Source organism: Scardinius erythrophthalmus, assembly GCF_964197995.2.
Source record: "Scardinius erythrophthalmus genome assembly, chromosome: 2".
NCBI lineage: Eukaryota > Metazoa > Chordata > Actinopteri > Cypriniformes > Leuciscidae > Scardinius > Scardinius erythrophthalmus.
In genome coordinates, this window is record NC_138222.1 from 59,446,947 (window position 1) to 59,459,660 (window position 12,714).

The window sequence follows — 12,714 nt, forward strand, 5'->3', positions numbered from 1 at the left end:
TTCATATATACACACACTGTATATGCATAAAGAAAATGAAATCAACTTTATGAGTTTTTATGCATTGTGACATATTTTACAATGAAGCATGTATCATTCATAAAACACTAAAATTTGTAAATTGTAAAAAAAAAAAATACTTGCGTAAATTGAAATGAATGCAATTAATTACATAAAATGGGTTGACAAACTCTTCACAGAGAAACATTTGCCTTTGTCAAGAGCTTAAAATATTTGTATTAGTGCAATGCAAATATGTGTATATATATATATATACACGTTTAAGTATATTTGTAAAGAATAACTTCAAGTATATGATAGTATTTTTGCAATTAATCACTTTTTTTATTTAATTGGTCAAAAACAGGAATGACATACTCACAAATAACAGTAATTGAGTAATTGAGCTGGATTGTCATGACAATAAATGTCAAAAGAAAATGGTAAAAATAAATATTAGTGTTCCTGAACTAGGCTATGAAAAATGTATACATTTAAATTTATAGTAATAATCATAGTAATAATATCAAAATCATCGAAATAATCCATAGCACACTTCAAAATCAAAATATTAAAAAGCTTTTTTTCAGCTGGCTATTTAATGGTGAAAACCACACTTTCATTGTTAGATTGGTCCTTCAGCATTATCAAACGCTTAATTCTGACGTCTGGGTGTAAACGGTTCACTTTCTGACAGAAAGCGAAAGCATCAGCGTAATCTTCAGAGACGACAACACGACTCTGTGACCTTTCTGTTCTGGACAGATAAGAGACACATGTACGTCATGGAAGTCCCACACACCGCGGGACGTCCCGCACGCTGAACACACTCTCAGAACAACATGAGACATCCATCAAACACTCGCTCAGCTTTCATTTCCACTGAACTCAAAACAGACTCCGTGAGACTCTGAAATCACACACACACTATAGATACAGTCTTTAAAGGGTTTGATGCTAATCAAATGAGTTTGAGGTTAAAGGAATGATGGACCGTCAGTGTTGTTACTGCGAACTAAAACTATAGAAACAAACTTTTTGAAAAATAATAATAAATAGCCTACAATTAAATAAAATTACAGTAAATTGCATTTAAAAAAATATATTTGATGAAAAACTTAACCTTAAAGAAAAATTAGAAATGTGGTTTTGGCAAGTAACTAAAATATGCAAGTTTAATTTTAAGTACTTAAATGAATAAAACTGAAATAATAATAAATTATAAATAGAAAAAGAAAAAAATATATATAAAAAAATTATATATAAAAATATATATAAAGAAAACTAAAATGACAAAAGTAAATAATAAAATTACTAAAACAAACTAAAATAAAAGCTAATTAAAAATATTCATAAATAAATACTATAACAGTATATAAAATAATACTGTAAAACGTCTTTCCAGTTGTATGGCAAATAAAGCTGCTTTTTATCAATATAAAAAGCTATGATAAATAAATTAAAAGTACATTTTAAATGCTCTTCATATTATTGGACACATTATGTATGCTCATGACAAATGGTCCTTGGGGCAAATATTGATTTTTGTCAATCCTGTAAAACAACAAGTTAAACACTGATCAGTTCAAAGAGATGAATAAACTCTCACCAGCTCTGACACACACACACACACACACACACACGATTAGCTACTAATGATGCTAAGACCGCTAATCTTATTTGGAGATAAAATGCAAAAGCATTATTAACTCCATTATTATTACTGTTCATAATGAGCAATATTTCACTTGGACAATAAAACCAGTGAAAACACACTGAATGAAAGGAATATCTTTAGACTGGAAAATGGGCTATTTTGACCACCTAGAAACACCCTAGCAACCACATACTTGACTCAGAACTAGAGATGCGCGGAGTAATTTTCCATATCGTGCTGATTTTTACATTTATGTGGAAAATTACGCCGATATGCCCTGGCGATAAGAAGACACGATGATTATGCATCTGCAGGGACTGATATATTGGTATATATTGAAGTTCAGCGGTGAAGAATGTGTCTCTGCTGTCACACACACACACACAGTGATGCTCGATTGCAACCGCAGCCAAGAAGAAAGGGTGTGGAGAACGACACACACACACACACACACACACACACACACACACACACACAAACACACGCTCGATTGCAACCACAGCCGAGAAAAAAGAGTGTGGAGAACGACACACACACCAACACGCCGATCACACACACACGCGACCTTATTATTCGAATCAGAGAGACTGAAATTTAATCGGAGTAATGACATCATCACTGGAGCTGAAAGACTGGATGTCCACGCCTTATGATGATGATGATGATGATGATGATGATGATGATGTCATGCACTGTCTGTGACTCAAACATCTGACAGGAAATGCAATGTGTTTTCAGTTATCTGTCCATGTGGAATCTGAATTTCATTTGTTTTAATATTTAAAAACACATCTATTGTCTACACAGGAATATCCTTTCTCATATGATATTCTTTATCATGACAAATATTTGCTTATTTGTCATTATGTTTGTTTTTTCATAACGTTTGAGAATGTACAAACTGTTTTACTACTATTAGGCATTATTTTCTTATAAAACAATGTTGGAATTATAATATGATTATTTTTCCATTTGGAATCCAGTGTTGATATCGTTAACTAAAGCTATTAAAAGTTATGTTTGTTAATAAAATAAAATAAAATGTGATATAAATATTACATGAAAAAGTTGAAAAAGTTGAAAAAGTTAATAATTATTAAATTACTAAAACTTTAAATAAGTAAAAATAAAAATCAGTTAAAATTATATTAGAAATATACTAAAAAACAAAAACTTAGGAAAATGACAAAAGCACATAACAACATTACTAAAACTTAAAGTAAATTGTAAATGAAAACTGATATAAGCTAATATAACACTAACATATAATACTATTATAATTATTATGTTATACTATATTATAATGATATAAAAAAACAATAACTCAAAATATTAATAAATAATATCATAGTATATAAATAATGCTAAAATACCATAATTTTTAACCAGATTCATCAAATTCCAGTCATGAAACGTGAGATGCCTATTAGATTTTCTCTGATGTGTTCCTGAGCCACACCGATGGAACGACTCACTGCATTGATCAAACACATTACAAATCAGAACAATAACTGAATGAGAATATGAACTAGATATAATATTAGTCTGTGATATCATCATCATCAGTCATATCTTAATGTTATGAATGACTGAAATCATGTGACTGCTGTCTCTGTGTGTCAGTGGGTCAGTGTGTCTCTGGCCTAATGACACGAGTGTGTGTGTGTGTGTGTGTGTGTGTGTGTGTGTGTGTGTGTGTGTGTGTGTGTGTGTGTGTGTGTGTGTGTGTGTGTGTGTATCATTAGAAATACAGTTAACAATCCCAGGAAACACTTCTGAGCGCTGCTGTTGATTCAGTTCCTCAGGTTATATCATCATCATCATCGTCGTCATCATCATCGCATGTGCGTTGCAGAAACACACACTTACACAACAGATGAAGTGAACGGCGCTCTCGTGTGTCAGTGGTAAGCCTTCATAATAAGCTTCAGGATCCCAGCAGTCAGTAGTTTTGCAGTTGAGTCACATGACCACTGACAGGCCTGTTGTGACACACACACACACACACACTGATAAACGTGTCAGTATCTCAGCGTTCCAGTGGGTCATTGCTGTGGTTTCACTCGCATGCATGGACTCATCAGTTAATAATCTCTGTCGTCAACATTTTTGTTGAGTGTATGGTTTCATAACAGTAATGATGACATAAACATGCACAACACTGACAGGAACAGAGCTGATGCAAGAAGACTATCTGACTCTGAGAAAGAGAGAATAATCCTCCACCTGAGCGAGGGAAAGAAAGAAAGAAAGAAAGAAAGAAAGAAAGAAAGAAAGAAAGAAAGAAAGAAAGAAAGAAAGAAAGAAAGAAAGAAAGAAAGAAAGAAAGAAAGAAAGAAAGAAAGAAAGAAAGAAAGAAAGAAAGAGAAAATGGGAAAGTCCATCTTGCTCAGCTCTGTGAGGATGGGACGAGATCCTGCAGGGACAATCACTGAAAAACACCCGAAGCGGCAGAGCCGTGAGGATTTCCCAATTTATAGGATGGAGAGGAATGTCAGGCATCTCTCATCTCCGCTCCCGAGCAAAGACTACCCATAATGCAACTGTCGAAAATTCCCCAACACTTCCAGTGAAGGCAGGAAAGATCTTGCAAGGGCAAGTCGTGAGTGTAAGAGCATTTAGCACTAGTTCACACATGCCTTACTGAACAGGCAATGAGCCTCGGTGCCGTTAGTGCGGAAGAGGTTAAAGATTAACATTAAAAATATTTTTTGTTAATTTGAAAAAAAAAAAGAAAAAAAAAAAAAGAAATGGTTTTTTTTTTAGGTTAAATTTTTCATGTATTATTTATATTTTATATAATAATAATAATAATAATAATTATAAAAAGAAAATTAGAAATGTTGCCTTCGCAATTAACTGAAATAAAATAAGTTTTTAATTGAAGTACTGAAAAAACTGAAATAAAAAATAAATTAACTAAATATAAATATAAACAAATACATATAAAAACTACAAAAGCACATAAAATTACTAAAATGTCAAATTAAAACTGAAAATATAAAAACAAAAGCTAATTCAAAATATTATTAATTATTAAGGGGTGTTGTAAGGCGTAATGCAAAGCAGAATAATAAGCAATGAAAACAAAATCAATTAACAAATTAATACAAATAAATAAATCCCTGTAATGCACAGCCAATGAATTAATAATAATAATAATAATAAACTAATTTTACATCAAATAATAGAATTCTACACTGTAAAAATAAATGCTGCCTTAAATTTTTAAGTCCGATAAACTTGAATGTTTGAGTCATTTCAACTTAAATCACATTAAACTGACTTAAACATGAGTTGAATCTTGTATAACCTAAAAAAGTAAAAATTGCTTAACTTATTTTGATGAGCTTAAGCAATGCACAAACATATGTTGTCATTACTTACTGATTATATCATTTTAAATGTTGTTGTGAAACTAGATCAAGCAGATCATCAAAAGTCTGCGTTCTGTGCCAGAATGGAGATGAGTTCAGAATAAAAGGGATTTTTTTGAATAATTTGCACAGATATATTGTTCACATGAAAACCAAGAAGAGCAAAAGCAACGGTCTCAGTGGCGATGACCTTCAGAGCTGATCCAGCCGGAGCCTCCAGTTCTCTGATCGTTCTTGTGGATATCAAGGAGAATTCAATCTCAGTTTGGAGAGCCGGCCTGCCGATATTGATTGGGTGCCACAGTTTCGTTTCTCTCTCTCAGAATCTTGCGGCAGAAACAATTACCTTTCCACCCTCGTCCCATCACCCCCCCCCCCTTCACTCCCTCGCTCCCTAACTCACATCTCCAGTGTGAACTCTCTGCATCTCCCTCCATCCTCGTCTCTCTGACTGTCGGCTTCATTTCTTCTCTTTTTGTGCTCAGCAATCAAATCATGTGAACAAAGCGTGACTCCAGAAATCGGTGGCAGCGCAAACAAAAGGATGTGACATCGCCAGCCCTCAGACTGCAGAGGGAAACAGATGCAGAAGAACAGGAAGTAACCAGAGTCTGTGCCAAACGCAATGCTAATACTGAAATACGCCTCAAATGACCACAAATGTTCTCAAATTTAAGGAATAGTTGACTATTTTTATTTTTATCTTTTTTTTTAGGATGTAATGTTGCTGTTTGAGCATAAAAAAGGTCTACAAAGCCTCAATTGTAGTCGTGAGTTTTCTTCCAGGAACAAAATATTCCTCATTTAAATAATTCCCGGCCAATGAATACGCTAAATAAAGGGGCGGGGCCTGGTTGAGTTAGTTAAGCGGTTATGGTAAGGGGCGTGGCATTTCCCAAACACGCTCGAAGCGCTTGACCAATCACAACACACTGATCCAGTCGACCAATCAGAGCACAGTGTGCTTTTCAGAAGGAGGGGCTTCATAGAGACAGGAACCAATCAAGGGTGTGTTTCCCGTACAACGCCATAACTCGCTGCTTCACTGCCATAGTATGAAGCATCGTTAAAGAAATCAACTAGCTAATCACGACTGTTTCCCCAAACCATATTGTCATAAAATGGTCGTTCAACCGCGTTAGTTAATGATGTCACGCAGGTGTTAGAGTAATAACTTATTTTAATGAATCTGTTAGAGATCGAATTAATGCTAGATGTTTTGCTATAAATGACTAATTCTCATTTTTCTCTGTTATTTCGCTTTACTTCCAGATTTAATCATAGACTCGGTCTTACACACTAGAGCACGTTCACACACACACACACACACTCTTCAAGAACGACGCTTTAAATCTCTTGACAAACTAAAAGACGTAAATGACATTTGTATGTATTCTAATAAAAGATATAGATTGTACTGAATGTCAGCTTGCTTATTTTGCTCAAGATAATGATTTATTGAGTCCACATGTACAAGAACCAACAGAGACTCTGCTTCTAACACAGGTCGAGATCTGTCGTTCCAAACACACGACTCTGCGATGCTGTTTGCAAATGTTCGTTGGAACGATGGTTTCGGGAAACACTGACTCGTTGAACTATGCTGATAACGACAGAACTTGCGACCATAGTTGGCTAACGATGCTTTCGGGAAAGCGTTACTGACAGACTGTGAAGAGAGGAGCTGCAACAATAGAGAATATGGGGACAATAATGTGTTTTTGAACATTCAAGCATGAAATCTTATTCTAATAGAGCCCAAAAACAACATCCACTTTGAAAAATGGCATAATATGCCCTCCTTAAAGATAAGAATCTTTTCATAGTGTTTATATCTGTAAATCTGCAATAAAAGACAAAAAAACAACCATAAAAAATGATCCATACGGCTTGGGCGCTATAAAATAAAGTCATCTGATAGCTTTGTGTGAGGAACAGACTGAAATTAAAACCACTGAAGCTCTAGCTCGCTCTCACCAAGCCCACGTTCCTGTCCAGAATTCAGAAATGACTAGTCACGTTCTGTGAGAACCAGTGGCGTTTTGGTGTCAATGACGTCAATGTTTGAGGTCGATCGATGTGTGTTTTCAAAGACTAAACTACTTCGTTACTGAACATTTGGTTAGATCCTTGTATTGAAGGTTTTCTGGGGAAGTGTATGACAGAAGTGTGAATATAATGGCACACTGAATGTGGTGTTGTTGTTTGTGTTGAATGAGGTGTCAATCTGTTTTCCTGCTGGCCTTTGGCATCGATCATTGATTCAGCTGCCAAAAGACGCTCAGGGGTTTCTGCAAGGAGGGATTTTATCTTAACAAATATCAGACAAATGACAGACCTGCGACAACAAAACGCTTGACACGCAGATACAGACGACAGCTCATTTGCTATAGCCAAACACAGGCTTGGGAATCGAGGACGGTTCATAAGGCCCATTTACGCCAAGGACGACAACTAGAAAGAACCATCATTTTTCGATTACGCTTGTGAGTAGGTTCTTTTAAATGACTCGCCAAAAAGACTTGAACTCTTGTGCCCTGGTATTGAGATGTGTTTTGGTCGATCGGATCTCAAGTGGACGGCACTAAATGCAGCTGTAAACGGGTCTAAACGCTTCGAGCTCGTCCACTGTCCAACACTTCCAGAGGAAGATGAAAACACACTCGGCCGGATTGCTTTCGTAGTGTAAACACTCGTGTGGTCGAATGTGTTCACACAGCCTCAGAAGCTCGTCTGCTCTCCGTCTACTGAACTCATGCGTAACATTATGAGAAGAGGATATACAGACGGGGTTTAAACTCTGTCGACTGGAGACCCAAGTTTGGGCTGAAGGTGAAAAACGTATCAAACACAATGTTCTCTCTCCATTCCTGATTTCTAACACACACTCACAGCGTTCGGCTGATCTCTAACACACACACTCACAGCGTTCGGCTGATCTTGCGGCTGTCAGAGCAGAAACTAAAGTTCATATGTAAATTGCACAAGCTTATTTTGTGCATTAGATCTGAAAAAGCCTGTACATTTACCCGCCCATAGACCCTCCCCTCGAAGAAATCAGGACAGAAGTGGATGAAAGTGGACAGAAGAGTCGGATTAAAACACCAAGAGTAAACGGGAATGTGTCTCCCTCGTCTATTTGTGATCCGATCGACCAAAATGCATCTTAATACCAGGAGTGAACAGAGCCTGATTTGTCTTTCCAAAAGTAGAGCCCATTAGTGCCAGTGGTGGCCGTGATTTACTCAGTCTTACGATGCTTTTAGGAAACGCAGCCCAGAGCGGTTCTTGACTCTTTTACTGAACTGACAGTCATTACTATCATTATGTCCACTTTGAACCAAGAAATGTTACTGTGCTGTTAAAGGGATAGTTCACCCAAAAATAAATTATGTCATCATTTACTCACCCTCAAGATGTTGTCAAACAGTCGGTCCCCATTGACTTCCATAGTATGGACAAAAAATACAATGTGACCAACATTCTTCAAAATATCTCCCTTTGTGTTCAACAGAAGAAACTCATACAGGTTTGGATCAACTTGAGGGTGATTAATGATGACATAATTTTCATTTTTGGCTGAACTATCCCTTTAATGCTCATCAATTCCCATTCCTATTCGCAGTTTTCACACAGAGATGTGAAACTCACAAACACGTACACAAAGCCACAGTCAGAAATCAGACCCGCGCCGCACGGGTGCCCTGTGCCGCCCACTGTGCCATCTTTAGCTCTAATTAAGTAGCTGGGGTGAATTACAGGGCTATTGTCCACCTGAATTAGACATAAAACAAGATTGCATCAATATTTAATAGCAGTTGCGAGCAAGATGATAGTAGTGGAAAGAAGAGCGCCACGCTCTTTTCCTAATGGATTACATTTTGAATACAGCCACCGCTCCGGCCAAACAAAACATCAACAAGCCGATCAATATCTCCATGTACTTTTAGAGTTTCCTGTCAATAACAGCAGCATGACGCCATGCAAAACAAGCGCACGCTGTGTAACCCAGATCTATCCCAATTGCTCCATCAATACGCATTTAATACAAATAAACCAATTAGCTTCAATGGGCAGCCATTTCACGTGCATGTGCTGTCTGTATCCGTAGCCGATATTAACTCCAGGCCAAAACAACGGAGTATTGGATTTCAAACGGACAGTTGTTTTGAAGATTGACACATACATGTTCACCTGATCACATGCCAGGCTGGAGCACTAAGCTTGAAGCTCTAGTTACCATGGCAGCATCCCAAACCAGTTCCATACCATTCCCAATTTAGAACACAATGCCTGAAACCTGAATCTACACATTAGGATCACCACATGACTGCAACATATTCCAGACCTCCAGATTGGAATTCAAAGCATGAAGCTCTACAGTTACCATGGCAGCATCCCATATATACAAGACTATTTCCATATGAATCCCTGCAAAAACTGAACCAGCATTTATAGGATATATCGCATCAACATATTCCCAACAATGCAGCTATCCAAACATACATTTCAGACTATTCCCAGGTTGGAACACAATGCATGAATAGGATAGCGTTCCTCCATTTAAGTGGGGAGGAGATATATTTTTCCCGATATTCACAATCAATTTAGGCTTATCGGTTCACAGTTGTTTAATATTGGGTCTACAAACAAAATAGCATTACTTGTGAAGTAATAACAAGACTGATTATTACTACTACTATTACTACTAATCAAAAATAAACACAAAAACAATATCAGTTAATCGCTATCCTTTACTCCAATATTTTCCAGAACACCAGGTTGGAATAAAACGGATCAAGCTCTACAGTTTCCATTGCAGAATCCCAATCCAATTCCATTCCCATTTCGGAATGCAATGCATGACTCTATACAGCAGAATGCTGGCGTTTCTAGGATATGATACACTAATAAACATTCCAAACATATTTTAGACGATTCCCAGGATGGAATACAATGCATAAATATGATCAACTCGGATTAAATGGGAAGAAATCTTTAGGCTAATCGGTTCTCATTTTGTCAATATTGGGTCTAAAAATTAAAATGATAAGAACAATAATCACGCTGACCTTAGCAATACCTGTATATCCATACAGGTCTTTTAAAAAAAATCAATATCGGTCTATTAATATTAGACTACTCCAATGTTTTCCTGAACAGCAGGTTGGGAAACAAAGCATGTAGCATTCCAGACAAATAATCCAGAGCACTGACAGGCTGAAGACCACACATGAACCCTGCATGTCTGAACATTTCTTTGTTAAGCAGAAGTTGCTCTGGTTGTCTTCACCGCACTGTCGTGTTCAGATTGAGCCGCCGTTCATTCTTCATATCGCTTTCGCTGCAAACCGCGACACACACATCGTGTGGAAAACTGTCCAGCCCAATTTGACTAATTAATTACATCTAGTTATATCCACTATCGCAGATTGCGGATAAGCGTCAAGAAAAAGCCCTGAACCTCACGCATTATCCGGCGGTGCATCGCTGCTTCCCTCCCCGGTGTAGAGGCGCCTTACCTCGGCACGCAGCTCGGGGACGACCGGTCCACTTCCCAGGTGGCGTACAGGTTCATGTGCACCGGCCGATTGGAGGTGATCGCCATCGGCTTGGAGGGCTGCGGAGACGGTACTCCTCCAGTCCTCGGGAGCCCTCCCCGATCCGACATACTGGAGGAACCTTATGTTTGAAAACAATGAAAGAAAACCCGAATAAAGCGGCTAATGTCGGAGGGTTGATCCACCACTGCTCCACGAACACCGAGGCTCGGTTGTATACCGATCGCCGTCAAACTCGCGGCCAGTGTTTCTCAAGTTGCGTTAGTTGTTTATCGGTGCAGGAAGCGGAAATTTCTCTTTTGCCTCGCAGAGAGAAGCGCCACTGTCGAAGAGCAACGCCTCTAGTGAAAGACGAGCCCTCACAACCAACCAACCACTGAGAGAGAGAGAGAGAGAGAGAGAGAGAGAGAGAGAGAGAGAGAGAGAGAGAGAGAGAGAGAGAGAGAGAGAGTTTTTTGTGGACACATTACGGGGTTTTTATCGTGCAAAACGGTTGTTGCCTTATTATATTTGTCCACAAGGAAATATTTAGCTTACGTTCTTATAAAGAACAATTAAAATCGAATATAGGCCTATCAAATTTCCGCTCTTCTCGAATATCCAGAATATTTTGGCCTTTTGCCTATTTGTTTGTTTATTGTGTAAATTTAAATTGTCTCATATTTATCTCCTCATAAGAACTGTTCCCTACACTAAAAATAAAGAAACTTGATTAAACACGGAATTTTGAAGTAGCATTTTCTTTTAAATTATAGCCTACTCCAATAATCTTTGTATGCACAGCTTTAAAAATTCATATTTTTAGCCTACAGTGTAAAGGCCCTACCTACAACAAAGCCACAATGGGGATCATTTATTTTACATTTATACATTTAGCAAACACTTTATCCCAAACGACTTGTGATTAAAAGGGTAGGCTAAGCCATTCTGGATGCAATTTTCTCTTAAAACACTGACAGCAAAAACCACAACAGCACTTTTCGAAACACTTGTGGTTCCTCAGGAAATGGATTTGTGTAAGTGGAGGCAGGGGGTGAATTTACTGTGATAGATGTGTAAAGTGTGACTATATGTGTTCCAGTTGCAGACAGTGGAGATTTATTTATTAGCTGTAAGAAGTTCACCATTCATTGACAAATAACATAATGCACTGTTTAGAAATAAGTGAAATATAAAATGTCAAAAGTGATTGATATTCAACTTTTACCTCTGATTGTGTTGCTCCATCAATATTCCATTAAGGGGCGTTTACACGACACCGTTTTCGACTAAAAATGGAAAACTTTTTATGCATTTTGGCCATTTATTTACACAACAACGTTTTGGGGTCTGAAAACTCAAAGTTTAGAAAACTGGTTTCAAAGTGCACGGGTTTTTGAAAACGATACCTTCTTCGCCATGTAAACGACAAAAACGTGAATCTGTGAAAACGGTGATGTCATGCGCGTGCGTGTAAATATGCGCATAATGTTTTTTTTTTTTTTTTTTTTTTTTTCAAAGTGACATCTACTGGCCTGGCAGCAGAATACAGTGTTTTTAGTCATTTTCGCTGATCATTTGAATCAAGATAATTTTGACAATGTTGTTGTCTGTACTTGAAAAAACGCAAATGAACATCTTTTATGTTTCTAGTAGCCTACATCGTTGTTGTGTATAACCATTATTTTCTCTCGATCTGATCATAACACTCTTTGGGAGCAGATAAAACACATATTTACATGACAATGTTGTACTAAAAACGTTAGTACTTGTGCTGCCAGGCCAGTAGATGGCGATGTCACTTTTTAAAGAAACACACGCCTATTAGAGTAAACATGTAATTCACATGTGCATGACGTCACCATTTCACAATTCACTTTTTTGGGACGATAACGCTATTTTAAAGTTTGCGTTTTCAGGCCCCCAAAACAGCGTTTTTGTAAATGAACAGCCAACACGCAAACAAGTTTTATGTTTTTAGTTGAAAAAGGTTGTCAGTGTAAACGGCCCTTTAGACCCACTGAACCGTGATTAAGAATTCATGAATTATTGACGGTTTTCAATGTGGGTCAAATTCAAGTTTCTCAGGACAGCCGGAGGGTTTAGAGCTCATCTTCATGACTTCATGGCTGCTTTTGTT

The 12,714-nt window shown here is 37.4% G+C and overlaps 1 protein-coding gene across 2 annotated transcripts in view; it reads right to left on the bottom strand.

Moving 5' to 3' along the window:
• The window catches only part of pacs1 (phosphofurin acidic cluster sorting protein 1), a 58,629-nt gene extending 47,747 nt beyond the window's left edge, over window positions 1-10,882 (bottom strand). Inside the window, exon 1 of one of the 2 annotated variants that reach the window (XM_081351299.1) lies at window positions 10,557-10,882. In XM_081351299.1, coding sequence (XP_081207425.1) covers window positions 10,557-10,705 — 149 coding nt within the window. In that variant the 5' untranslated portion in view covers window positions 10,706-10,882. The remainder of the gene's footprint in view (window positions 1-10,556) is intronic. The other variant, XM_081351300.1, reaches the window with a different exon arrangement.
• Window positions 10,883-12,714: the final 1,832 nt, after the last annotated feature.